This window comes from Thunnus thynnus, chromosome 19 (genome assembly GCF_963924715.1).
Source record: "Thunnus thynnus chromosome 19, fThuThy2.1, whole genome shotgun sequence".
Taxonomy (NCBI): Eukaryota; Metazoa; Chordata; class Actinopteri; order Scombriformes; family Scombridae; genus Thunnus; species Thunnus thynnus.
The window spans coordinates 16,279,167-16,305,321 of NC_089535.1; the positions used below are offsets into that span (position 1 = coordinate 16,279,167).

General features: G+C 38.3%; 1 protein-coding gene across 2 annotated transcripts; it reads right to left on the bottom strand.

Annotated features, from left to right (window-relative positions):
• Positions 1-2,930: 2,930 nt before the first annotated feature.
• antxr1b (ANTXR cell adhesion molecule 1b) lies at positions 2,931-20,829 on the bottom strand. Of its 2 annotated transcripts, XM_067574614.1 has the most exons (19): positions 20,524-20,829; positions 18,597-20,316; positions 15,758-15,829; positions 15,592-15,663; positions 15,403-15,484; positions 15,248-15,281; positions 14,860-14,939; positions 13,693-13,761; positions 13,507-13,587; positions 13,332-13,392; positions 13,038-13,136; positions 10,976-11,045; positions 9,667-9,745; positions 9,021-9,116; positions 8,688-8,729; positions 8,229-8,321; positions 6,087-6,251; positions 5,222-5,302; positions 2,931-4,446 (listed from the first exon to the last, which is right to left on the bottom strand). In XM_067574614.1, the coding sequence occupies exons 2-19, from the start codon at positions 18,773-18,775 to the stop codon at positions 4,075-4,077; spliced, it is 1,827 nt and encodes a 608-aa protein (XP_067430715.1). In that variant the 5' UTR covers positions 18,776-20,316; positions 20,524-20,829; the 3' UTR covers positions 2,931-4,074. The 2 variants fall into 2 exon arrangements, with proteins under 2 accessions (XP_067430715.1, XP_067430716.1); XM_067574615.1 differs by lacking the exon at positions 18,597-20,316 and having other exon boundaries at positions 20,524-20,828.
• Positions 20,830-26,155: the final 5,326 nt, after the last annotated feature.

Consider the following 26,155-nt stretch of genomic DNA (forward strand, 5'->3'; position numbering starts at 1 on the left):
TGGTAGAAGAGCCATACTTCTATCAACACCATGTAAATGTTAAGCTATATACCAGTTTCATGTCACTGGCAGAGGTCCTGCATGCCTCATTACCAGCTTGTTTCATATTAGGAGATCCAGGCTTTCACGGCTCTACCTGAGATGGGACAAGATGTCAAATGCTTGTTCAAATCTTAGTGACTTTTAAGAATTTTTGCAGAAGAAAATAACTACAATACAGCAGGGTTTTGAAGAGGTCAAGAAGTTTTGTTTCAAAAAGTAGTGTCCGTGGCATGCTGGAGTTGTCTGCTGTGTTGATAGACTGTGTCACAATCATGTCTATAAAGTACAATTCAGAGAAATTTGAACCAGCATGCAAAGGCTAAAGGTGTATTCTTCTCAGGAATGTTACTGGTTTATCTTCCTTTTTATCAGTACCAGATTATACAGACTAAACAAAACGTAGAGATAAAATGGAAAACACATTTTTTTTTAAAAGAGTTTGATCCAAAAACACCATAAACACAGTGCCTGCTGTTTCATGGGTGCTTTTCCTGTCAGGATGAGCCCCCAATAAACCAGCACAAAAACACGAGTTAGAGCTTAAAACTCTGTTTCAGGAAGAAAAAGGTAAGTTGAGCCTGTGTGAAAGATGAGACACTTGTTTTTATTCAACACTATCAGTGAGAATGTCATGTGAGCCTGGATTTAGTACGAGAGTAATTTTCCTGAACCGGGGACAAGGAAAGCACATGGAAAAAAGTAGAGAGTGAGCCAGGTTGTGAGCTGATTTCATCACGCGTCAGGATTTATATATGAGTTTAAGGCTGTGTGTCAGAGCTACATAAACTTGCATATGTCTGGAGATGGTTGTCTGAGTGACGTCAGTGATTACCATTGTTTGTGCAGCCGAGGTAGACCGTGCTGCTGGCCAAGATGAGGACAGTGTAAAACATATTTTTACATTTTTCTCCATACATTAAAGGTGAAAAATGCATGTACACTTCATAAACACTGCTGGCGATTGTGAGATGTTTGCATTGTTGTTTTTTAGTAAATGAGAATCTAATACTGTTTAAGAAAAGGTAAACTCTCTGCCCCCATAATGCTGGAAACAGCCAAAAGAAAAGTCTAAGAATAGGCAGGAAATACCTTTAGGTTTCCCCATTGGGCTTAACTTGTTCCTTCTTTACCTCTATTCTCTTCCAACAGTCTAAACCATACATAGGAAGACATAATTAACATTTTATTATCCTCAACAATCTTTTCAGCGCTTGCTGGTGGACTTGGCAAAGTGTGAAGCTGTGTAAATAACTCTTCCAGATCTGCATGGCATCATAGTTGGATTTTGCTTTTATTGCTGCAGTTGTCTGCCTCTAATCCAATTGCCTCTGCTTCTGGCACCTTTCTCAGACACGCCTTCATGAGCTCACTGTCCACAGGACTGCATGCGTCTGTGAAAGCATTTCCAAGTGAAGAAAGAATTGAAAAGAAAGGAAAGCACATGGAAAAGATATATTGGGATTTATTTTAGTAGATCTGAGCGGAATAAGACTGCTCCTTGGCTTGTTGCATAATCCCAATCTCTGAAAGTCAAGTTTATTGAGAGTCTGTACGCATCTAACCCAAACTGTTATAAATTAAGTAAATAAATTTTTTTTTTTCTTCATTCTATATGCACATTAGGGTTGCAGTGCTGGCCAGGAAAGGAGGACAGAGCAGCCAAGTGCTTATAGACTGTTGCTGATCACTCGTAAATAATTATACAAACAAGGCAGTTATTATAAACTTCATCTCACAACTCAGCGCATTCTTCTCTAAAGTGATAGTGGAAAGTTTAACTGCATAAAAGCAGCTATGCTTTTTCGTAATTAGTCTCCAAAATGTCTGACCCACAAATCTATTTGTCATTCATAAGACTTTATCAGTCATTAATAAATGGGTAATTAATCCTTTAAGTAAGCTTTAGAGAGCAGAGAGCGTGTATTCTTTAGGCTTTGCGCAATCTGTTTATGGAGAAAAAACATTCACAATCACATTATATTATGTCCCTATGTTACCTAACACAGGAGAACACAACAGATTATTTCAATGAATGTTACTGAATGTGAAGAATGCAGTAATTTGTACCAGCTGCACAAAAATAAAAAGAAATGTTTCCCCTTTTTTTGTACATTCTGGGTCACTTTGGGAAAAACTAAAAGAAACATATTTAGAGTGTTTCTATTGCTCTCATGTGGAAGGACTGTATGTTCATTGTAAGGACCAATCTCAAAAGTTGTTTTAAAGTTAAAGGCACTGCACACCCACACAGGTGTTTTCAATTATTGCTCAGGTTGAAGATGGGTGGAGACACGCTGGGAATTATACGATGTCGCCAAACTTTATGTAGTAATAAAGGTCCTGGGCTCTGAAATCAATCCCTATTTACCATATGGTGTACTATATTTACTGTCATTTGAATGTCTGGATTCTGAGTATAAAATATATGCACTATATAGTGCCCTTTAAAATTCACAGCAGACATGTTGACCTGTCATAGTAGGAAAAGCACAGGAGTTACTAATAATGAACAACAATAGCTCTGTTCTAATGAAGCGTCCCAGTAAGTCATGACAGTGTGTCAGTGTGCAGCATGAACAACACCTTGACCCTGAAAATGAAGCATTCATTTTATTATTAACACCTTCCTATTGTGACAAGTCAAAATATCTTCAATGAAAAAGGCTCGCAATGTACATGCAAAGTGAAAATTGCAGTCAGACCACACTACGCCTGTCAGTGAACTAGGCTTAGACACATAAAAACGATGATGAGTATTCCTGAGTGTCCAAAGTCTGAATTTTCAGCTCCCTGTAGAGGAACTACTGATTGTCTCTTAAAGGGTTGTGAATGAGTTAACAAGGGAGTGATTTCAGACACAGCCATTAATCTTTTTAGGGTGTCCCGCCCTACCAGGAAAGCTAGGAAGATGTCAATCAACCACAGTCTGTGCAGGTGTGTAGGATCTTTAAAGTTGTAGCTGTAAGTTAAAGTCTGTCATGGCTACTAAACATCAATCTGGACACACAAGCTCAGTATCTTATGTGCGTTCAGTACGTCCATCATAGCTCTGCTAAAACTTCAGACACTGAGGAATCATGACTAAAGTAAAAAAAGAGAAAAGCAATTTAATAGTATGCATAAATTTGATCATAGGACTCGAAGAAATCATTCTGGCAGCTAAAAGGATTTTCCAGAGGTCACTTTTATCACTGCTACAAACCTCAAATAGTGTCTGACAGCCAGTGTCACTCACTGCCAAAGATGTAACTGTTATGTGTTTTAAGAGTTTCTCGCTGACAGTTTTACACATTAAAGTTGTGCTTCTTGAATTCCTAACTTTAGGATTTATTTCCATGTTTATCATTTTCAACAGAAATGCTCAACCTCATAAGAATAATGTTAACTCTATTATATTCAGTTTTTTTTTTTAAATTATCTTAAAATAGCAGCCAGTCTGCTAGGTCAGTATGTCAGCATTAATATATAAATCTCAATTCCCCTTCTTGTTATTCCCTTGAAAAAATACACCAAAACCGTCATTGTCCATGAAAATCAGACATCTAATGCAATATGATGGATATATACATATATTTTTGTGATTTAATGAATATTCATTCACAAAATATACATTTTCCAAGACAGTATTTAACAAATAAACTTGCATGTATAAAACACATGACGCAGTTGCTGAGCCACCAGATTTCCTGCTGATTAAATTCTTAAAATGATTATTGTTTTTGTGAATAAATTGCATTGCTCCAATAGCATTTAATAGCCAAAGCTGTGCTTGCTATACTAAATATTCACCTTCTAGACTTGAAAAAAAAAGTCAGTTCATGGCACGTCATGCGCTAGCCACTTATTGAGGAAAATAGACTTAATTGTTGAAAGTGTTTCACTGTTCAGGTGTTGAATCACCAGCTGCAGCCTCAAGAGGAAACGTTATACAGTCACTTAAACGCTTACTCTGTAATTAAACACAGGCTCAGTGAAAGAGTCTTCAGGTTTCCATCCTGAGTTCGGATCCTACTCCTCAACTCCTTATCATCATTAGTAGTTCTCGTGACTGGGGCGTGGAGGAGGCCGTGACGGAGGAGGAGCTCTACAGGGAGGTGGACCCTGAGGTGGAGGCGGTAGCGAGCCGGTCGGAGAAGGGGGTGCAGAGACAGGGCTCATGTTGGTCGGCGGCAGGGCTCTGTTTGGAGGTGGGGTGTACATGGGAAGGGTGCTGGTGGAAGGCGGAGGAGTGGACGGCAGAGGGGGGAGAGTTGAAGTTGGAGACGGGGGCAGATGAAAGAGGTCCTCTGACGGACGACGGTGGTAGCTGTGGGGCAAAGTGTAGACGGGCGTGGAGGGATGGTTGTAGATGGGATAGCGAGGAGCTGGGTAGGATGTACTTCGGGTGAAGTTGATGCACTTGCCCTGCGGAAAAAGACGGTTCAGCACAAATTAAAGCAATCACGGGTCATTGTAGAGGCTTGTTTTGTTTATGAATATAACTGAGCGATGAAACATGTATAGAAAAGCTCTGTAAAGACAAGAAACTGCAGCGTATTCCTGCTCTGAAAATTCCAAAAACTACTGCACCACAGCGATTGGCAGGTTCGGAGGGGTACGGCTTTCTACAGATGGAAAGAGGAAATTCCTCTGTTACTGAGTGTCATGGAAGAAAACAGCATTCCTGCCAGTCAAGCCGTGCTGACGCTGGGAGTTGGAGGAAGCAAGCAGCATCTACTCTTTAATGACTTCTACAGACAAGAGCATTCCTCCAGACAATACTGCAGTTGTATTTACCTTTGTCTACTCCTCGTGCCCCTTGAGAGTCCCCTATTCACTATTCTTATGATTTGATGAAGCTCTGACGGTTTTTTTTCCATGGATTAGAGTCAATCTATCATGCAGATAAGATTTCAGTATGGTCCCTACTTTGTTCTTTCATCCTGAGCTTTCGCTCCAAACTTCCCTTATCCCTTATTTCCAGAGGTCATGAATTTAAAGTCTGGCAAATTCTTTAAGGTCTGCCTGCCAAAGAGTGACATAGCTGGTTCACAATCTTATTAACTGCTTTGTTTTGAATGCATGCGTGCTTATCTTACAGCTGTAAAGAGCAGCATGCTGTTTTTCATTACTCCATAGAGGAAGCAGTAGCCTTGATTTTCCATTATTCTGTTATCTCTGGCTTGTCAACATGCCTCACCTTGTCTCCAGGATGAGGTCGCATCACAGACACTCTGTCGTAGCCTTTTCTCAGGAATACACACAGCGCATCCAGTTTTCCCTATAGAGAGATGATCACAGATGGCGTTACAAATAAAAACTAGCATGTTATACTAATGATCTCTGATAAAAACTAGAAAGTTAACATAACTTGTGTGCATTGGCCAGCAGATCAGCAAAAACAATCCTTTAAAAGACTGAGTTAAGTTCTATCAAATAGCTGCAATAATGAGAAAGAGTTTGTCTGTCTGTTTATTTGTGACTCTGCCAGACTGTATCTGCTCCATTTTTTTGCTCCAGATGTCTCTCTTTGATTCCTGCATAGGAAGCTTTGTATGGTAGAAAGACAGATAAACAAAGAATGTAATTTGTTAGTAATAAGACCCACTCAACAGATTCCATATTCAGGGGTTAGCTCAGTTCATGTCTGGTACTTATTACCATCCATTCAGCTGACTAATAGGTTAGGAAACCAATTTTATTAACTATTTCCTGGTAACACATTATTCCCAGAAACACTGAAAAAGGAAAAAATAGATTATTGTGACGAGAAGCCATTACGAGGAAGAGGCCTATGATGTCAAAAATGATTTTAGAGCCTCTGGAATAAACGTCATACTGTTTATAACATATGTTAACATTATTTCTTTACCCTTCAGAAGTTTGGACACACTTTCTCATTCAAGGGAACGGAAAGGTATGCCCAAACTTTTGACTGATACCGTTCTTTTGACAGCAGTAATATATTTAAATTAATGTGATGATATAAACAATAAGAATAAGCAAAAGACTGACTGACAATTGAATATGAGACAGCATAAGTTAATGTATAATAACTTAAGCACCTTGATGGGAGAGTACCACTTCTGAGGGCGCATGGATTTGTGCATGTGGTAGTACGGCCGTGATGGAGGCAGATCAAACTCCTGGGCAGGCATCACAACTCGAGCATTTTTAGCTTTTTCCAGTTTCGCTCCTTCTTCAGTAGAACCTTTATCTCCCCAACGGACCTTAAAAGAAACAGAAGCTGTCAGCACTGATCAGTGACAAAAAAGAGACCGTAATTAAAAGTGAAACTGTCCAAAACTGGCTGTTTTTATAGGCAACATGACATAATACTTAGAATATGATATCTGGTTATATTTTCTATAGATTTTTACAACCCTCAATTGTTATCTAGAGTTAACAACTATTTTATTGTGCCAACATGCACTAATGTTGTGATCTTGGCTAATGAAGCATCTGATTTGCGCTGATAAAATCAGACCCAAGAGAAACCATTTTTGGACCAGTGCCTCAACATCTGCATTAAATTACATCACCTTAACTGTTTTGGTACGGTTAATCCATGCCTCGACTTGCTACATCCATCTTTTGCATATAAAACGTGGCTCTTTCGTCGCCTATCCAGATGTTTATATCATGTCTGTCTACATAGAATTTAATCAAGCCCAGTCCTTGAGATCCAGAAGAAAACAGAAGTTGTCTCCCTCGCCACAAAATTTAACTGCGTCATAACACGCTCCAAAGCTTCAAATGTGGGATTTTTGCTAAACCTGAGAGAAGAGACATTTATTTTGAACTTGTTTTATAGCATAAAACCTCAAAAATTCAGCAAGAGACCCACAGCCACAAGTAGTCTGCATTGTCAAAGGAAAAGATTGTTTTTTTCACAGTTATTTTGACAAAACAATCACATTGATGCTTAGACTTAAGTGGCTTAAAGAGCCACTTAAAAAAAAAGCTAAAGCAAATGTCAAGAACGATCCAACAAATCAGGAGTGAAACCGGTACAAAGCAACCTTGAAAGTTCATTACTCAAATTTACTCCTTTGCAGCTGCCATAGACAAGCTGTGAAGGCTTTAACTTGGCAGAGAAAACACTTAAATGAAGCTGTGCATATTTTCCATAGCTGCGTTTGGAAGTGGGCTCAGCTTCAAGTCAAGTCAACAGCACAGACTCCTGAGACTGCGCTACTAAAGTATTTCACACTGCGAGAGTGACTTCTGTCTCCTTCACTTTCATTATCCTAAACAGATGTGTCATCTGGTTCATCTTGACCTGTGGACGTCTTGGTGTCATTTCTATCATCCAGCTCTTACTAGCCAGCTCAGATGTCAGGCTGCCTTAACTTTTCTCATCACTGCTTTCTTACCTTTTCCTTCTTTAAAACATGAGAGGTACCTTCAAACCGCGGAGAATCACACACACACTCGGTGTACAGTACACATCCCGGATCTCCTTGCCTTAAAACAGTCCTGCTCTTTTCTTCTACTAAGCATTTGGTAGATCTGTCGTCGTTGCAGTTTGCTGGCCAGATGGCCTCACTGGCTCCAAACTACTCAACACAACAAACCGACTCAGTTTCCTCTAGCATGGACTTGCATACTCATCTCTTTTAAGGGATGAGTTGCTTCCTGCTTCCCTTTTGTGTTCCTGCTGTACTTGTTTGATCTCACTCCCGTCTTTCAACATTTCCAAACAAGCCATGTCTTTTGTCTGTGAGCCCGAAGTTGGCAAACAGTACAGATTTTAATATTTAAAAGATTTCACATTCACTATTGAAAGAAGCAGGATGTGGCAAAAAAATTTTTTGAGAATGTCTGAAATAATGTCTTATCTGGATCTTTTTCTATTTTAGTAGCTGTGCAACAGTAATACAGTAAAGACAAGTTGTAAGCTTCTAAGATCCAAACTGTATTGATGTTAAGGATACACTGTTCAAAGAAATGATTTTATAAAGATTTCTAACAAAGTTATTATCTTTGAACAAATTTTATTGGTATATATATGATGAATAATTTTCCCGATAAATACAAATAATGTTTAAAAGCAATGATTCACTTTGTTGCTGCTCACAGTCAGGTGTCACACCTTAACTATGATCAAATTTCCACACACAGTCACTTGTTGTGGGTACTGTTTTATATGTATTCAACAGATTCTGTGGCTCTGCCTTTGCTATCTGGCTTGCCATTTTCTCTACCTCCATTCTCTTGATGCCTCCAACTCCTCGGCCTCCGTAGTATGAGGCGTCCACTGTGGGCCACCTCTTCTTGGGAAAACCGTCTTCATCATCCTAAAGAAGAAGGAAACCTTTTCAGTCAGCATTCATGTTCACAAGAGTAAAGCAAAAAATGGTGACCACAACCTCACACAACGCCATTAATATTCTATACATCAGAAAACCAGGGTTGAACAGCGGTGTCACATATGTAACATATAATAATTGTACCATATAAACCACATAATAATAAAAGATTATTAATTAATCTCAGTCATTGAGCTGCTATTCTAAAATCTGTATTGTTTCTTTGTGTGCATGTCATGTGTTTATTTGTTGTTTAGGCAAAATAGTTCATCTTTATTTTAGAGAAATTACTGAGTTCCAAGAATTTTACAACATTTTGTGATTACAAGATAAAGAACAAATAAAACCACTTACAGAGATATCATCTATTACTGGAGGAGGTGGCTCATGGATGACCTGCAAACAAAGAAAGACTGTAAACCTCAAAGGATGTTTAATGTGTCGTAACATAAAATCTGTGTTTTTTTTCTTCTTTAAATGAAATAACAAAGTTTGTCACTCTAAATCTGTTTTATGCATGTTTGCAAAACACTGTCCATTATTCATGTACAAAATCAAAGAACAGGAACATGTATAATATGACCATAAACATAACTATCCATGATATAGTTCATCTTTCTAAGTGTTCAAGCCTTTATTTGCAACTGCATGTTCTTCACTTGGAGAGGATGGAGATGGCGGTCATACCACAGTGCAGCAGAGAGGCCAGAACCACCACAGCAGAGCGATGGTGAGCAGGAGCAGCAGAATGAGCAGAGCGATGGCCACAAAGGTCCCATCAGACTTGAAAGAAAAATAAATATGGGACACAACCGCTGTTAGTCATGATCACAAATGTCCATAGTGAAATGGACAAAAGAACTCAAAGGTTATTCAGGTTAAATAGGAATCTTTTTATACTGTATGTTAGGTGTTTTAGATGATTATCTATAAGGATAAATACATTGACACATGTTTAGGGATATGTGCAGAGGACATTATGGATTTACTTCAGTTTTTATAACATCTTTTTTGTGTAAAAGCTGCTAATGAAATACAGCAAAAGGAAGCAGAGGACTCATGTGTGACAAGTGGCTTGACTTTCTTCAAAGATAAACCGAAAAGAACAGCAGATGCCAAAAAGAACAAAAAAAACATTTGATAAGTGTTGAATAGTGACATCAGAGAGAAATAAATCAAGACAAGCTACAAAACAACTGGTATTAATTCTACTCCCAACAAGTATATACTGTGATTGTATCCAGAGAAATCCAAAATGAAGTTGGTACAACACTTCCCTCCCATGTGTGAGTTCAGCTTTTTAGTCCCCTTATGTTTCACATGACATACTTACACAAGTGACTGCAGTTATTGTGACAGAGCTTGATATGAAACTCAGGCCATTATTCATGCTGACGTGGAGAGTGGCAGCCCTGTAGAAATGGAAAGAGAGTAAATGAGAGTAATGACAGTTTCCTGACAGTTAGAGCCTCAGCTAGTACATTCAGCACTCCTCTAACTCTGCAAATGTAATGCTCGTATCTGTTGCTTTTTATAGGAACTAAAATCTTTCATGGTAAGAATGCAAGGATCCTGGTTAAATGTGGTTGAATACCTTAACCGAATTTGTCTTGCATTATACAACTGTCTGGTGGATCCCAACCTTTCCATCATGCTCCACAGTGGAAGCAGAAAAAAATTGAATTGATTCATTTTTACCAACGGGTAGAATTTGAAACAACAGGAACAATTTCCACAAATGTTTCTCATTAGATAAAAAATGCAGTTTACACTTTGCTCCAACTGCTACGGTTTTTACACACAAACTGAAGACTAAAGCTCTCCTGATATGTTGACAGTGAATTCAAGGGAACAATAAACAATAAACCATATTTTGCATTTTGCCTGATGAGCAGCGACAGTTTCTCCTTTTCTTCTATGTCTAAAATCTGTCCACCTTCTACATTACATGTCTTTTTGCTTTCTGAATAAATCTTGTGAATCTATATCTTGATGGTTGTGTTCAGATGAGAGCTTTTGTTTTTTTTTATCTTTGCCAAAATAATCAGATTTATAGACCTTTTACATGGCAGACATTTTGACTTGCCATAGTAGTAGGTAAGTTGTCAACAGTAATTATTCAAGTTCATGTTTGACCTTTGAAACAGCAGTTGACAAAAACAATCTTATCTAAAGGTGCATTTAGTAGCTATTCTGGAGTTTTTGACCATATAACATGGTCCTCATTAGCTCATTAAGTTTACGCAATTCCCTTGAACTGTAGAGGTTAAAACGTTCCATAACTCTAGGATTTTTTGTCCATGTTGACAAAATCAAGCAGTTGACATTGTTGTTTTGTATGTTTTGAATTAACTTTGAATCTTAAAATGGATTAAAAAGTCCTAGAAATTCTCAGCATGGAAAGTTTGAACATCTACAAAAAAGTTACTCCATCTAAGGGAGACGTTTCTGTTTTTATTTCTCAACAACAATCACACACATTTACATTTGCTGATGACAAGTTGGTGTTCTTTGCTGGTGAATCTAACCTAATTTGAGTTGTTCAGTGTTGATCTGTGGTACTGAACATTTATTTTAGTTTTAAGTATGTTGCACACAACAACAAAAAAAATCAAGCAAGAAAAACCAATATAATCACTTACGTTCCTTGTTTTTCCAAAACAGGAGCTGGGCACAAAAGGTAGGTATCTCTCACCACCAAAGGTCTTTTCACTGTAGAATGAGAATCAGTATGAAGATTTGTATCATGATGTAATGTGATAATGTGATTTGAGACTATATACAGTGAGGTAATCACAAGATAAGTCATCCTTTGTGTACAGCAAATGGTCAAAGAAAAATTAAAAAGTGAAGCAAAGGAAAAGTTCATCATACTTTTTCTCTACCAGACATGAAACTTCAGGAGATTCAAGCCTGAAAATATTCTTTTTGTTATTAAATTCCTGGACTTCCTCTCCTTATGGAAAATGAGGCAAATGAAGGAGGGTTGTGGTTTATTTACCCTGGCTGAGTGAGTGTCTAGTTTGTGCAGAGATGGTGCTCGTCCCTGATGAGATCCACATTCCCCTTTAGACATCTGAGAAGCGTTGAGCGTTATACCAGCTGATTCAAAGCAGAGGAAGATAGTGCTGATGGTTTTTAGGGAGGACAGGGATTTAAATCATTGTGAGCCACAAAGAGCTCCGCTCCCCCACCCGTCCCCGTCCGAAAGGCCAAAATAAACTTGGCACGATGATGTATTTGGCTGCTGACTGGAATCCCAAAACTGCTGCTTTTATATTCTGCCTATTAATAGTTGGACGGATTGATGTAATGTTTATTTGGATTCACACATCTTCAATGATGTTATCTTCTTACTATCACTTCACAATATTAGGACTTATGATAAGTTCTTTGCTCAACTTATTTACGCACATATACAAACATTCTTCGAAGGAGAATCACAAAATTAGCCTGCCTACTGTACACACTTTGTATCTAAAATGTCCTGTCTTAACAATTATGTAATATAATATTTACGACAAGATGACGATTGTCTTTTATTAACTGCCAAAACAGCAACATGTTATCCTCTAATAAAAACATGTGTCTTCAGTCATGCCATTCGCTCTGTAAAGGAAAAGCTTAACATTTTGGAAAATGTGCTTATTCACTTTCTTGCTGAGAGCTAGCAGCCGATTAGCTTAGCTTAGCATAAGGACTTTAACAGGAAGAACCTCCTGAAGTCTCCGCTGGTGTCCTGCGTGGCAACTGGTCCAGTCCAAGCAATAGTCTGATACATAATCTCCGGAAAACAGCTCATTGTTGTTTTTACACTTTGATTTAAGGGTATGGATTAAACAAATAGGATATATCGTAATATTTACTGAGCTTTAAAGGTGCTTGTAGGAGGATTTTGTTACCTTTAGAGAGAGCCAGGCTAGCTGTTTCCAGGCTTATTTTAAGCTAAACTAAGCTAAGCTAAGCTAAGAGTCTCAATCTTCTCATCTAACTCCTAGCAAGAAAGCAAATAAGCATATTTCCTAAAATGTTAAATTATTGGTTTAAGTACATCACCCTTCAGTATGATTCATGTTTCACTTTTCACATTACGATCAACTCGTAACAAATTTGGTTCGTCACCCAATTCAGTACATTGTGCAATGCACTCAAGGAATTGTCAGATACTTAAAGCTGCATTAATATTTTATTATTTTCTTTCTTTCTTTCTCATTAGCATTTATTTGAAGTCATGACACCTGATGAATGTAAGGTCCGACATTCCTTCTCCTTTTGCTCTGGTATGATCTCCACCAACTTCCGTGAAAGACATCTGGCTCTTTAGCTGCTAAATACTCTACAATGCTCACCAGCTTACACAATTCACTGCTGCAGGTAGCGTTGCATCAGTAAGAGCCATAAAACCAAATCAATGAGCTGAGAGAAGCTACAATGCTCCATAGAGCTGAGGACAACTGCAGAGTAAAATGTCTCAGTGGGTTCATCACTACGAGTGACACCTTTCACGTCACACATCAGACCCACTGTTAATAATACACTGTAAAAGTATGTAATATAAAATATTGATTAGTGCAGCCTAAAAGCAAAAAACCCCTAAAAATATATCCTAAAAAAGTTATTTTTTTCATTCTAGTGTGTCAGTGTCGGCCTGGAAAACCACAGAACAAAAGTTTGCAAATGAAACCCTTTGGAGCAAGTACTTACTCAAAGTAACTGTGTCGTTGATGCGGAAGCTGCAGAGAACTTTCTGTACGTCTCGAGAATGAAGGAAACCATTTCCTCTGACGACCACCTGGAAGGATTCTGAAGTGGAATTAAATTGACCATTTAATTTTTTCTTGCGGTGCACTAATGTACGGTAGATTTTTAAAGAAGCTCAGGTCAAGTCATCGGTGTAGTCTAACAGGAATAATATGGCTGTATGTTAGTTAGTTAGTTTGAGTTGCAATATTATATCTAACTTAAATATGATGTAATAAAAACACAGTTTAAACTTACCTCCCTCACAGATGCTGGAAGGCTCAACAGCCAGAATCTCAATGCATGACCTCTTCAAGATCTGAAAGGGGAAATATTAAAATTAAAAGATGAACAAAAAGTAGATTAAATTATATGATATTAAGAATATTCATGTTTTTGTGACATTGAAATGAAAAGCTTCAGTCTTCCATACCGAGTCAATGACACCTTGCAGCGCTTGAAATCCATCATTCACGGGGAAGACGTGGTCCTTACTGTCAGCTATTGTTGAAAGCTTCCAAAAAATGTGACTGAATGATTAACTGATTGTTTGAATGATCAATTAATTCATTTATACATTAGTTCACTGATTTATTGGTTGATTAATGTATTTATTTACCTGAGTTTCATTGAAATCTTTTACTCCCACACAGTAAACAGTGGCGCCCAACTGGCGCGCTCTGCTGGCCTGATTTAAAACAGAACAAACAAACAAACAAACAAAACAAACTTAAAGGATAAATCTCCGCTAGAGCACTAAAACTGCAGTGGCACTGTTCTTTACGGGCTGAAACGTAAAAGCTTGTCCTACAGTGGCCACGCCTCAATCAGTGATGTCACTGCTAGCGTTATGCCACTAGCATCGGTTACATGCACACTTTTTTTTGTTCTGATTGAAATCATTCCAATTGAAGATTTCTGGTGAAATGTTTAAATAGGATGTGATCTAATAAGTTCTGGTGTTTACGAGAGCCAACAAATTTAAGCAGAACAGCTGTGTGTGTGTGTGTGTGTGTGGTGGTTAGAGTTAGTGTGAGCAAAACTGTGGAGAGACTCAGCAGCCATATATTTCTCCGCTCTCTGTTTAGGAGTGGCTGGGATTTTCACTACAATGAACTGGTCAGGTTAGGCTAACCCACTGTCACCAACTTTGGGGCTAACCCCCTTCACTTTCACCAGCAGGTGGCAAGCAGGACACGGGAACTTGGCTTGGGTCTTGAGGAGTTGTAGCATTTATTCACTGACAAATAGCCTCAACGTTCACAGATATACTGCATATAATCTGTCACACACACACTCTCTCTCACTCTGTTACCCCCATGTGAGGCAAACATGCGCAGAAACAATATATTTATTACAACCAGAGAGAAACAATTGGATTAAGTATTTACATGGTTATTAGGTGCTAATATTTTCCAACTGAAGGGATTATGAAAGGTTTACACCACCCCTCTCATTTCCTTCTGATCAGACCAGTCTTTTCTGATTGAGGTGGTTACATGAGGTATTTTTATTCTGATTGGGCTATTATTCTGATTATTAGTGGAATATTAGGATTCATGTAAACGTAGCCATTGACAGCTGCTGGAAAACACCTGCTGTGACATCACAGTGTGACGTGGCCTTGAGCACAAGCTTAGAAATTTTAACCCATAGAGAGCAGCGCAGCAGCAGTTTCCCGTCATATGTGATGCCGGATTTACCATTTAAATTTCCTTAATGTTCCATTTTTTGGCAAGTAACGGAAAGAAACTGTGACGGGGAAAAAAACACACATCCATCTCACCTCTCTTTGTGCCAGGTCAAACTGATTTTCTCTCAGTTCACCATCCGTCAGACCAATGATGACACTGGCTGTGCGGTAACCTGAAAGAGCCAGATTGGGAAAAAATACTGAAACAAAATCATTCTCCTCCTGTGATTTATTTCTTTCTTTTCTTATTTTTGGATTGTATTCCACAAAATAAAATCAACGTGGACCATTTTGCAAAAAAATATTTTGGACATAATCTTCATGCGATGAAAAGAGTAGCTATGTTTTTGTTGTTGTTTCTTTCTTTATGTGATGATTCTGCCATACGATTGAGTTAAGCTCTGATGAATGGATAAAAAAAAATGACTTCACAAATAAAGGGAATGATTAAGTGTTAGAAAGGAAAAAATGTTCTACTCACCATCTCCAGTCCCGTAGTATATTTGCTCGCTGGCCTGAGAGAGAAGTTTTGAGGCGTCAGTGGCTATAAATTTAAATGGGTCTCATTTAAAGAGCTGGATGCCACACTGTTGGTGAAGCAGGATCAGTTTCCCATTGATTTAACAGATGACTTACTCTTTGAAATCCTCTGTGCATGAAGGTGTCTCCGCCTGGCTGCACCATGCGTAGCTCCTCCAGTCCGGCCCGAATCTGCTCTCTGATCATTAACAGAACCGTAAACAGAAATGGATATTGATTGAAATGGAATGAAACGGCACGAAACAGAAATACAAAGTAGATCACCAAGACGTTTGAGTGTGCCACCTGTCTTCTGTTAGTGCCATGAGAGTCCTCCCCTCTGTTGAAAACACAATGAAAGACATCCGCAGCTGAGGGCTGGGAATGAGAAAAAAGGACAGAGATGACTATTGTGTTTAGTTTTTTTTCTCTTTACTTACTGTAAATCACAACTGTTTCTGTGTGGACATACCTGATAAACTTGTGAGCCAGGTGGTCAACAAAGTAATAGATCTCATTCCAGTGATGTTGCACACTGCCAGATCTGAGAACAAGATTCACGAGATAATAATTCACCATCATGCTGTTTGCTTGAACGTATATGTGTAGCAGCATGCCCTTAAGTTCCTAATTTCTTTTTAATTACCATACCAACAATTTATGCTCTGATTTCATGGTTCCTTTGGAGACAAAGAACCTAATCAAAACTTGACATGAGTTGCACTTTGCATCTAGTCTGCACCGTTTAGTATTTCTTCTCCAAACAGCTGGGGGACTTGCACGAAACAGATTTGGAATTAATGGTCAAAACTGATGCAGATGCGGAGGATGATACAACTGTTTTCACAGGCTGTGTAGTAGTACTCCATGTGGATTACATCATTCTAGCACCGCATTTACATTACAATGTAATATAGGGCTGCAACGAATGATTACTCTCCTTATCGATGAATATGCCAAATTCTTTGTTGATTAAATGATCAACAGTTTGGTGTATAAAATGTCAGAAAACAGAGACAAATAACTGTTACAAGTTTCCCAGATCCCACTTTATTCCTCCAATTGTTTGTTTTGTCCAAACAAACCCAAAAATATTTTGTTTGCTATGATGTTAAGACAAAGAAAATCAAGAGGTTTTTGAGGCTTATCAAAAGTACTGCACATTTTAGCCAACAGTAAATCAGTGCCCAGGGTTATAAACAATGTACAAAAGTGTTCTAAAATAAGATTTTCTGTAACCAATTTGGTAACTGGTTCTTTGTGCTTTTGTTGGAAATCTTCAGAAACCAAAATCTAATGACTCATTTTGCTGTAGCTGCATTGTTTTGCATATTTGTTTTGCTGTTGTCTATGTGCTATTAACTGTCTGCATATCTATGTATCTATGTATGTATCTATCATGGTGAAACATCACATGGGCTGGAGAGTTTTAGCCTTTGTGTTTTCCCTCTGAGTGCTTTTGGTTAATATTTCCACTTTTTTTTTCACATGGCTTCACTGCCAGTTTTTATAAATGCCAAACGAAAACCAAAGTGCCACGTCGTTTTTTGGAAGAGTTCAACTTTATGCCAGCTCCTGATCTTTGCAACAGGTGCAGATGCAACAAAGGGATCAGCAGAAGAAAGCAGATTAGTGAAAGTCGGTAATTAAAGAGAATTTTGTGGCGAATAATGCATAACCTCTGCAGCTTCTTCTCACGTTGCACTGCTTCTCTCTTCTTCTCCTTCCCTTATGTTTTCATTTATCCTGTGATGTGAGTACCAGCGCGGAGACAGCCAAAAACTTGGGATCTTTGGAACATCTGGCTCTAATGGAGAAAGGGTTCTACGGACTGAAGCGCAGAGAGCTGAATTTGGGACTAAATCTGGGCTGCTCCTGTCAGTGAAGCGTGGCTGCAGTTTGATCGCAGGAATCCCTGCCGTGCACTTTATCAACCAAGCGAATGCATAAGCATTCTGCAAGTGAAGAAATCATTGTGTAAACACACTTCCTCACAACTTTCGAGTTGTTCATACTAAAAATGTTGATTGCAAAAAAGCAACTAATATAGCAAGTATTTTTTTTATTAATGTATACATGGATCTTTAAGAGAATAGGACAACATGGTTATCATCTGACCTACAAAACAACAACACGCTGACACAACACTTGACCTGTTCAGGAGCTTCTTGTTCCCTTCGTGACAGTTTTTATGATCAGCGGTTTATTAGCTAAAGCTCCATGACAGTTTAATGGGCGGTGTAATATAACCCTAATGTCAACTCTCACGGGACATTCAAGTGTCTGGAAATCTGCTCCTATGTTAGATAGAATGGCACAGTATCGCAACTAGAGCTTAAACGATTAGTCAACTAATCAATTAGTCGATCGACAGGAAATTAAATGGCAAGTGTTTTGATAATAGATTCATTGTTTAAGTCATTTTCAAGCAAAAATACCAATCATTATCTGGTCCCACCTTCTCAAATGTAAAGATTTGCTCCTTTTTCTCCTTTTATATCATTGTAACATTGGGATTTGCACTGTTGGTCTGATATAACAAGACATTTGAAGACTGGTCTAAGAAGCATTGTTGCCATTTTTCACTATCTGCTGACATTTTATGGACCAAAGCACAGATCCATTAATCAAGGAAATAATCGGCAGATTAATAGATAATGAAATAAGTGTTAATTGCAGCCCTATGTTACGTTGTAATGATGCAATCCTTGATCAGATCACATTTTAAAAAGCATCTCTATCTTTAAAGGGGCATTCCACTTTTTTTTCACAGCCCTTGGTTGTTGCGGGTCAAATGCTATTTGTAGGTTTATCATCCACTTTCAAAAATTGGAAAGTCATGGAATTGTAAAATATTTTGAAACATTCACACCACATCCTGCACCACAAGAAATCAAAAGAATTTTTTTGACTAAATGAGTGTTTTACTGCCCTGTTTTTTCTAACCTCTGCCTCTCTAAGATGCCACCTTAAGCAGAAAGAGCTGGACATGTGACTTTTCAAAATAAGCACATCCACATCTGCCAGCTATGCTGACAGAACCTGAGCCTTACTTTTTTTTTATCACTTAAAAAAGATTAATGTTGTCTTGAATGAGCCTAAAACCTACCCTGTTTTGATTTTACACAAGATAAACACTAGATGGACTAAAACTTAAAGTCAAACATAAATACTTAAAGCTAAAACTTGCTAGTTACAGTAGCACACATTTTTCATGCAAGTAGTAGCCAGTCAATGCATCTGAAGAACATCTTGAATGTTGTTTTCACCAGTGTTCTCATCTTCTGTGATCAAGAAAAAGAAGCACTCACTTGTCCAAAACAAAATAGAGGTCAAATCCTCCGTAGCAGGATGACCCTGCCTCCCTCCTGTCATGGGTCTGTCCTGCACTGCCGGCCACCAGGACCGCCACCAGCATGCCCACTTCCACACCGAGCAGGACCTGCCTGCACCAGCGCTGGGACATCACTCCAAATTGAAGAGAAAGCATCAGCTCAGCCGAAGATAAAGTAAATATAAATACTCCCCAGTTTGGGGTCTTCTTCCAGCTTCCCTCTCACAGTCCTCTGTTGCAGCCAGCCATGCTGTGAAGACCGGATTCCAAGGCATGAAGTGCTAGTCTCTGGATCAGCGTCCCATCTCCTCAGCAGCAGATGTGTGCTGGCAGAGGAGGAGTGAAGCTGGGGGGACTGAATCTTCGGCTCACTCTCTCTCGCCACAGTCAATCATTTGAGCTCACGGTGTCATGAGTTCACGCAACTTAACAAAACACATGTGTTAGTGTTATGATTTACTGTGTTTTTTGTCATCTGTTTGTCCGAATAAAAACAAAGTGTTCATCACACATTTCTTCTCACATACTTCTTGTTTTTTATGTCACTTCTCTTGCAGGTTTGCTTATTTCTACAACCTATCCATCAGTGCCACTTAGTGGTAAACACATGTACCATGCAATTCACTCTACTTGAACATGCAATTCATTCAGTTTATCTGCATTTAAAACTAAGAACTTTATACCTTGAGGAAAACTTCAATAATGACATGTGTCTCTTCTTACTGTAAGTAACACTTAATTCTTGCTGGAACAGTTGATACAAGGTTACCTTCTAATGTCACACATAGGTGTGTTGAAAAACTGAAGTATTGCGAAATTATGTGCTAGTTCTAGGTTGAATAAGACACCTGAATCCATACTTTGCCTTTTTTTATTAGGCTGACCTGAGAAATGGAAGGGGTCTCACATTCAGAAATAATTTACATTAACTCAGGACTGAATACTGTAGCCACAAATCTTCTTGATGACAGGAAAAAGGAGCTTTCAAGAAAGATAGGAAAGCTGTCATCTGTAAGAACCAAGGAAGTGTAACAAAAAGAAGAAACCAGGTCTGAAAAGGTTTTCAAAATTGTCACTGAGACCATTGAACAGCTAAATTCATGTCACTGCTTAACACGCTGGCCTCACATGAACTCTTTTTTCGTTATCCAAATTTGTCCCATGAAACAGGAATAATAATTAGAGTAATCATAATAGTGATGATAATAATTATGATAATAATAATAATAGTTCAGCAGTTGGGGAAAAAAGCGCTGAAATTTGCTTTTTGACGAGTTAGATAAGAAGATTGATACCACTCTGAAGGGGAGGACTATACATGAACTTAGACTGAGGAGCTCCGACTACTGTGGACCTATAACAAATATTCGATTACTGTATAATGCTCATTTTGTCCAAAACAACAGGTCTTACACCTGCATTACCCCTCAGTAGTAGACTTATCTAAAGATATAGCATAGAAATACCCACATACTTAATTACATACATAATCACATCAAGGAAACTGCAGTGGCTTCAACCATTTATCAGACCAATTCTTGCTCAACAGTGAGAAGTCACGTCAGCGAATAATAAGCAAATGAAATGACAGCAATAAAACGTGTCCCTGCCATGCAGACAGATTTTGCCCTAAATGCGCACACTCGCCTGGTCCGCGCTGGTTTTGAAATTCCCACACAGCTGTGAGGCTTTCAGTCCTGCAAGTCAAACAACATTTTTTTTTAGAAACTCAACACAACATGAGCAAATGCCCACATATTTAACTGTGGGACTCATTGGTCCGCCATCCAAATAATTTGTTTTGCAATCGTCTACGCAAATATTTATTCAGATCTTTTTTTGTCCCAGCGGAGCAATAGAATTACATAATATGCTGACACATTTAGAAACAAATTCGTGCTTACCTTGTCTAATTTTCCAAAATAGTCCACACAACGGCCATGTTCTCCTGTCTATCATCCCTTATTCGCGTTTTACTCTGTTTATCTGTGTCCTTTGGGGCTCCTGCCTGCAGCTGGTTACTCTACGCATGAATTGCCACCCTGACGTTAGCTCGTTTAGTGCCATTTTCACCACCTTGTTGGTTTTCTGCAGCTTTAGATTTGAAGTTTACCATAACATACTCAACTTTGAAGAGGAGGGTGCCTGACGTGTTTACCATGCGCTTGCCGTCGTCACGGAAACGGGGCGCCATATTGATTTGACGCAAACGGCACCGATTGGCTTAGCGTCGTATCGTAGCAACGCTCACTCACGAGGAATGAGAAGCGCTTTCTCCGTTTAAGTAACGAAACTTAACATGATAACTTCTATCTCATACAAGTCGCACTGTCTTAATAGACTAACCTGTAATATTTCTCCCCCGTATACTTGCACTGAATTGATTTTCAATAATACAGAACAAAGCGCGTTCAATACGGAACACGTCTTTTAGTTTCCAATTCCTTATTTTACAGGAGGGGTGGGGGCGATTAGCTTAGCTTAGCACAAAGACTGGAAGCAGGGGGAAACAGCTAGCCTGGCTAATGTTTCTAAAAGCTAATGTTATTAATGAACACATCACGAGTAGTTACATAATGGAACAATTTCTTAACTTGGAGCAGTGACTACATGGTCTGGCAACCTTTCAGTGACAACAATACACCAGGAAGTCACTGCTCCCACCCAAGAAAGGCTTCCAGCACATAACTCCCCATAATGCATTGAATTTCATTTTGTGTACAGATTAAATAAACGAGATACAACAGGCTAATTGTTTCCCCCTGCTCCCAGTCTTTATACTAAGCTAAACGGCTGCTAGCTTTGGCTTCATACTTAGCTTATCAATCTTCTCATCTAACTCTCAGCAAGAAAGCGAACGATATATTTTGATCTGTTTTTCGAAATGTCACACTACACTATTAAATTTTGTGTTCCTTTGTTTCTCCAATTTTTTGTCATATCGTGTGAAGAAACTCTGACAATTCATCACTGTAACAAAAGTTTCAGTTAAGCATAGATCACAGACACCTTCAGTTTTTTCTCAAGCATTTCATATTCACAGCTCTTCTGCTCTCCCGCCTCTGTCACAATGTCTCTGGTTTTCTTGCCTGTGTGTACAGTATTTTTTATTCCTCACCTTTCCACAGGTGCTCTTGGTCTACTCCCGTGTTTTTCCACACTTGTGGCTCATCACTGATCAGCTTTGATCTGCTGCTCCTCCAATTAATGTTTGTATGTATATAAAGAGGGGCAGAATATGTGTTTTGTTTTGGTTTTTTTGTCAGATTATATATGTTGCCAAGCTGATTCACTGTATTACAGACATTCTTGGATTTTCTGTTTAAAGGCGGGGCGGTTCAAGGGTCAGAAGAGATCCAGGGTTTAGCCCAGAACCCTGTGGATGAGTCTCACAAAGTATCACAAATGTGGCGCACATTAAAATGTGAGAAGTTTAATCTTCCAAGATGCGAAATAATTTTATACACACTGTGAAATGTAACTTTTGATACAGTGACCATTAAAGCCAAATAACGTCCAACTGACATAAAGACAAAATGAAATAAAAATAATACCACTGACACATGATATGCCAAATATACAAACATCTCTGAACCAGTCAGGTAAGTCTACTAATACACACTGGTATCACTATTAGTGAATCAGTTATTCAAATGTATTTTCATGTTATGATCACAAAACTTTAACATACCAAACCAGACAAAGTAAATTATTTAGCAGTTATTTTCTTAAGAACCTATCAACAGTGCATGAGGAAATTATCACATCTGAATACACTATCACACCCAGTCCATCAGATTGATATTGATTGACGCTGCCAAACTCTTACAAAGAGTTAGTATACACAACATCCTTCTTTTTTTCATATACAGGTTAAAGAAAAAAAGATAAAATATAAAAAATGAACAAAATGTTTACCAGATCTTTTAATATGAACTAGCCTCCTTTACACTTTGACTATTCAATTGCTGTATGTCACCTGTTTCTCTTGCACCACTTGCTGTCTGCCTCATTTTCTCTCCCTGCTCTTCTGTTGCTTTCTTAACTGACCACAATCTCATTCTGGTAAAAAGGGACGATAAACAGTAACCTCAAACACTATTGTTAGATGCTGTTTTAACTTTAATAGACATAAAAACTCCCTCTTGCCTCCAACAGTTGCCAGTCAAAACTTATTTTGCCACCGTTAACGTAGCAGAACAATCGGAAACACGTAATTAACTGAAAAAATCTAGCATTTTAAACAAAACTCACCCACTCCTGAAGCCTCCATGTTATCTGTCCTAATCTGTCACTATCTGGATAACTAGGCTGCTGCTGGACTGGGACTTGGACTGGTAGCTATGCTGCTGCTGCTGGACTGAGGCTTCATCCTCTCAATTTCCTGTTCCTAGCTGCAGGTCTGTTTCCAGAAGCTGATGTCTTTTTTCTCTCCCTTTTGGTTCATCTGTGGCACAGCAAGTCAAGTCAGTTTTATTCATATTTATATGCAATTCACAAATTTGCCTCAGGGGGCTTTCCATCTGTATAGTAATACAACATCCTCTAACCTTATCCTTCATCATTAATAAGACAATTTACGAAATATCTAACTCATATTAATGTAAAACTAGATGTTTATAAGAAGATGAAACATTCAAAAAATAATATAGTTTAAACTGAAATGAAAACAATTCACAACCCAGCTTAAGTTTAGATCATTCAATACAACAAAACTGAAACAGCTGCTGGAATATTTTAAGCATTTATCATCATGCTTACATGTTCTCATGAAAGCTTTCCTATTTTCATGCTTTATGTGATTATGACAGAAGCCTCATTCAACCTATTTAAACACCATTAGCTAACTTTAAACAAGTCAACAAGCCAATCTGCTCCAGGTCACTAATAATAGTCTCAGTATATGAATGGAGAGAGGAGAGTGTTTCAGAAATATTAGAGCATTAGTGATGTCATAAAAATATTCATAGTACAACATGACAAGGTTGATATTTATGGATTTTGTCACACTATTATTATTCTTTATGTTACTTTGATTTGGGGGACAATCATGCTCTCAGTTTTGAAACTACAGTTCCCAGAATGCTTTAGGGGATGTAAAAAGGAATAATAACATTGCCAGTGAGTTAGTTTTGGGCTACAACTTTATCCCTGATTTTAGTCTGTATTTGTTTACATTTTGGCAAATTGTCACCACTTAAAGTTTACTGAATTAGCTATTAGTAGTTCCTGTTTGCAGTGCAGCCATAGATGTAGAAACAACTATCACTGGATGACTTTGAAACTGAAGAAAACTTAAAGTCGCCGTCCACTCAGTAATTTTTTTTTCTTCTTGTTCCTACAGTTGGATGTTTGAGCTTCTCTGTGCAGAATGATGTTTGACACTTGAAGGCTGTTTTCATATTTATCTGCTGAAAGTGGAAAGTTTCTCTCATTGCTCATTGAAAATCAGATTGTCAAGGGGCAGGACTATGAGCATCATTTGTGACATCACACCTAGTTTGGAGCCAATCATGGTCCAATATTCAATTGACACACAAATGTGATTTGGAAACTTGAAACCTCCAGTGCACAAACACTGAGAACTGACTTTTCAGTGAAGTAGGAGACATCATGTCCAACACTTAAACTTTTGAAATTAAAAATATTTGCATATTCATTGATTCTGAAATTTTTAATTAGGCAGAAGCAGTAGATGCCTTTTAAGGATTTTAAAGTGGTAATTATTCTTTTATTGTGGAAAAAACATATTAGACACACATTATTGATCCAAGCAGAGTAATTTTATATATCTCAATACATGTCTTTAAAAATGTGATGATTGTCAGGTAAGTTGTGGTGTTTGAGGGAGCGTCTTTTTTCTATTAATTCTAAGCAGAACATTGTAACATGTAAGTCATACTAAATATAGCAATATAAGTATTCTGTCTGTGTGTTACTGAGTTATGGCTCAAAGGAGGAGTAGGGGTTTTGACACAAATTGCGGCTCATGCCACTCCCACCATGCCCCCTCCAACTGTCTTGTTGATGCAAACCTGATGAAATGACTCCATCTGAAGAGGCTTTTCTTTTTGAAAAGGTTTGTTATATCTATGAATGGAGAAGCTTATTACATAAGTTGGTGATAAGTTGCAGGTGCAGGGCAGGGCTGGCGCTCTTCGACTTATGCTCCGTCAGGAAATCCCTCCAACCACAATCATAAAAAGACATTGGTTCCACCGTAGCATTGATATGAGTTTCAAATGAATACCATGCATTAATAACAGAAAGTGAATTGGAAAAAAAAAAGATTCGGGGCTTTGCTGAAAACATTTGGGGCTTAAGCCCCGGAAGCCCACCCCTGCCGCCGCCAATGGTTTAAAGAATAGAATAGAATAGTGTCAACATGACTAACTCGTACTGAACTACCCAAGTTCACCAAATCTTCACAGACACAGTGGTGATAGCCTGTGTGATTTCTGTTGATTGGAAAAGTCAAACAACAAAGAAGGTTGAATTGACTTGTCTGTCAAAGTCCATTTTACACACTGAAAAGTGTATGAGAGGCAACCAGAGCACAAGAAGCCTGTGGGAACATGTTAAAAGAGCACACCAACAGTGCCAATATACAAACTTATGTAAACAAGTCCTATAAACTAGAAGAGAAAATACATTGTTGGCCGAGAATGACACATCTGAGCCCATATTAGCAGGAAATGGTTTTGCATTTTGAGAAATAAGCTTATTTGTGAATTTAAAGAGTTGGAAAAAAAATCCGATGGTCATATGAAATTGTATCTTCAAAACAGCTTTTGCTTCTAATGTGAGCCCAGAGATGCTATATTGACACTGTCGTTGCAAAACACACATAACGTCTGTGTGACTTAAATAAAAAAGGGCCATTTTGAGACTTGAATTTTCCACCAGCCTTTGAAGATGGTTAAAAAACTGAGATGATCTCAAAGCAACTGTGGCTGCTGCAGACGAGAGACCGCATAACACCAAACCAACTAAACTGGTGACAGCAGTTTGGCCTTTCACCCATTAAAAAAAAAAAAAAAAATCATGGCAGCAGTCCTCTGTGTGTGTGCCAGTATAAAAAGCAGTTCATAGAGGAGGCTGAATCTTCTCTTGCCATCATTGAATGACACTGTGTCTGAGATGAAGAGCAGAAAACAGGATTGTTGATTGACAATTGAAGTAGACAAACTTTTTAACTTTTAATTAAATGCATAAGTTTACATTTTGGTTTAAATCAATGGATGACCAGCTGAAGAGGATGTTCGACAGTTCCTCAGTAAGTGCATCCTTTTTGCCTCTTAAAATGTTATATAGGCTCGCTCTGTGTCTCCACACACTATAGAAAGTGTGTGTGTGCAGGTCCTGCAGCCTGCAGGTGGTGTATCAGGTCAATTAACTGTTTCTGTGCAAAGTGTGCAAGTACAGATTATAGCTAGAAATTTCCTTTTTAATATCCTACTTATCTTTAATCTAGACTCCAAAATAATCCTGTATGATCCACTAAAACAAAACAAAATAATATATCATTTAAAAACA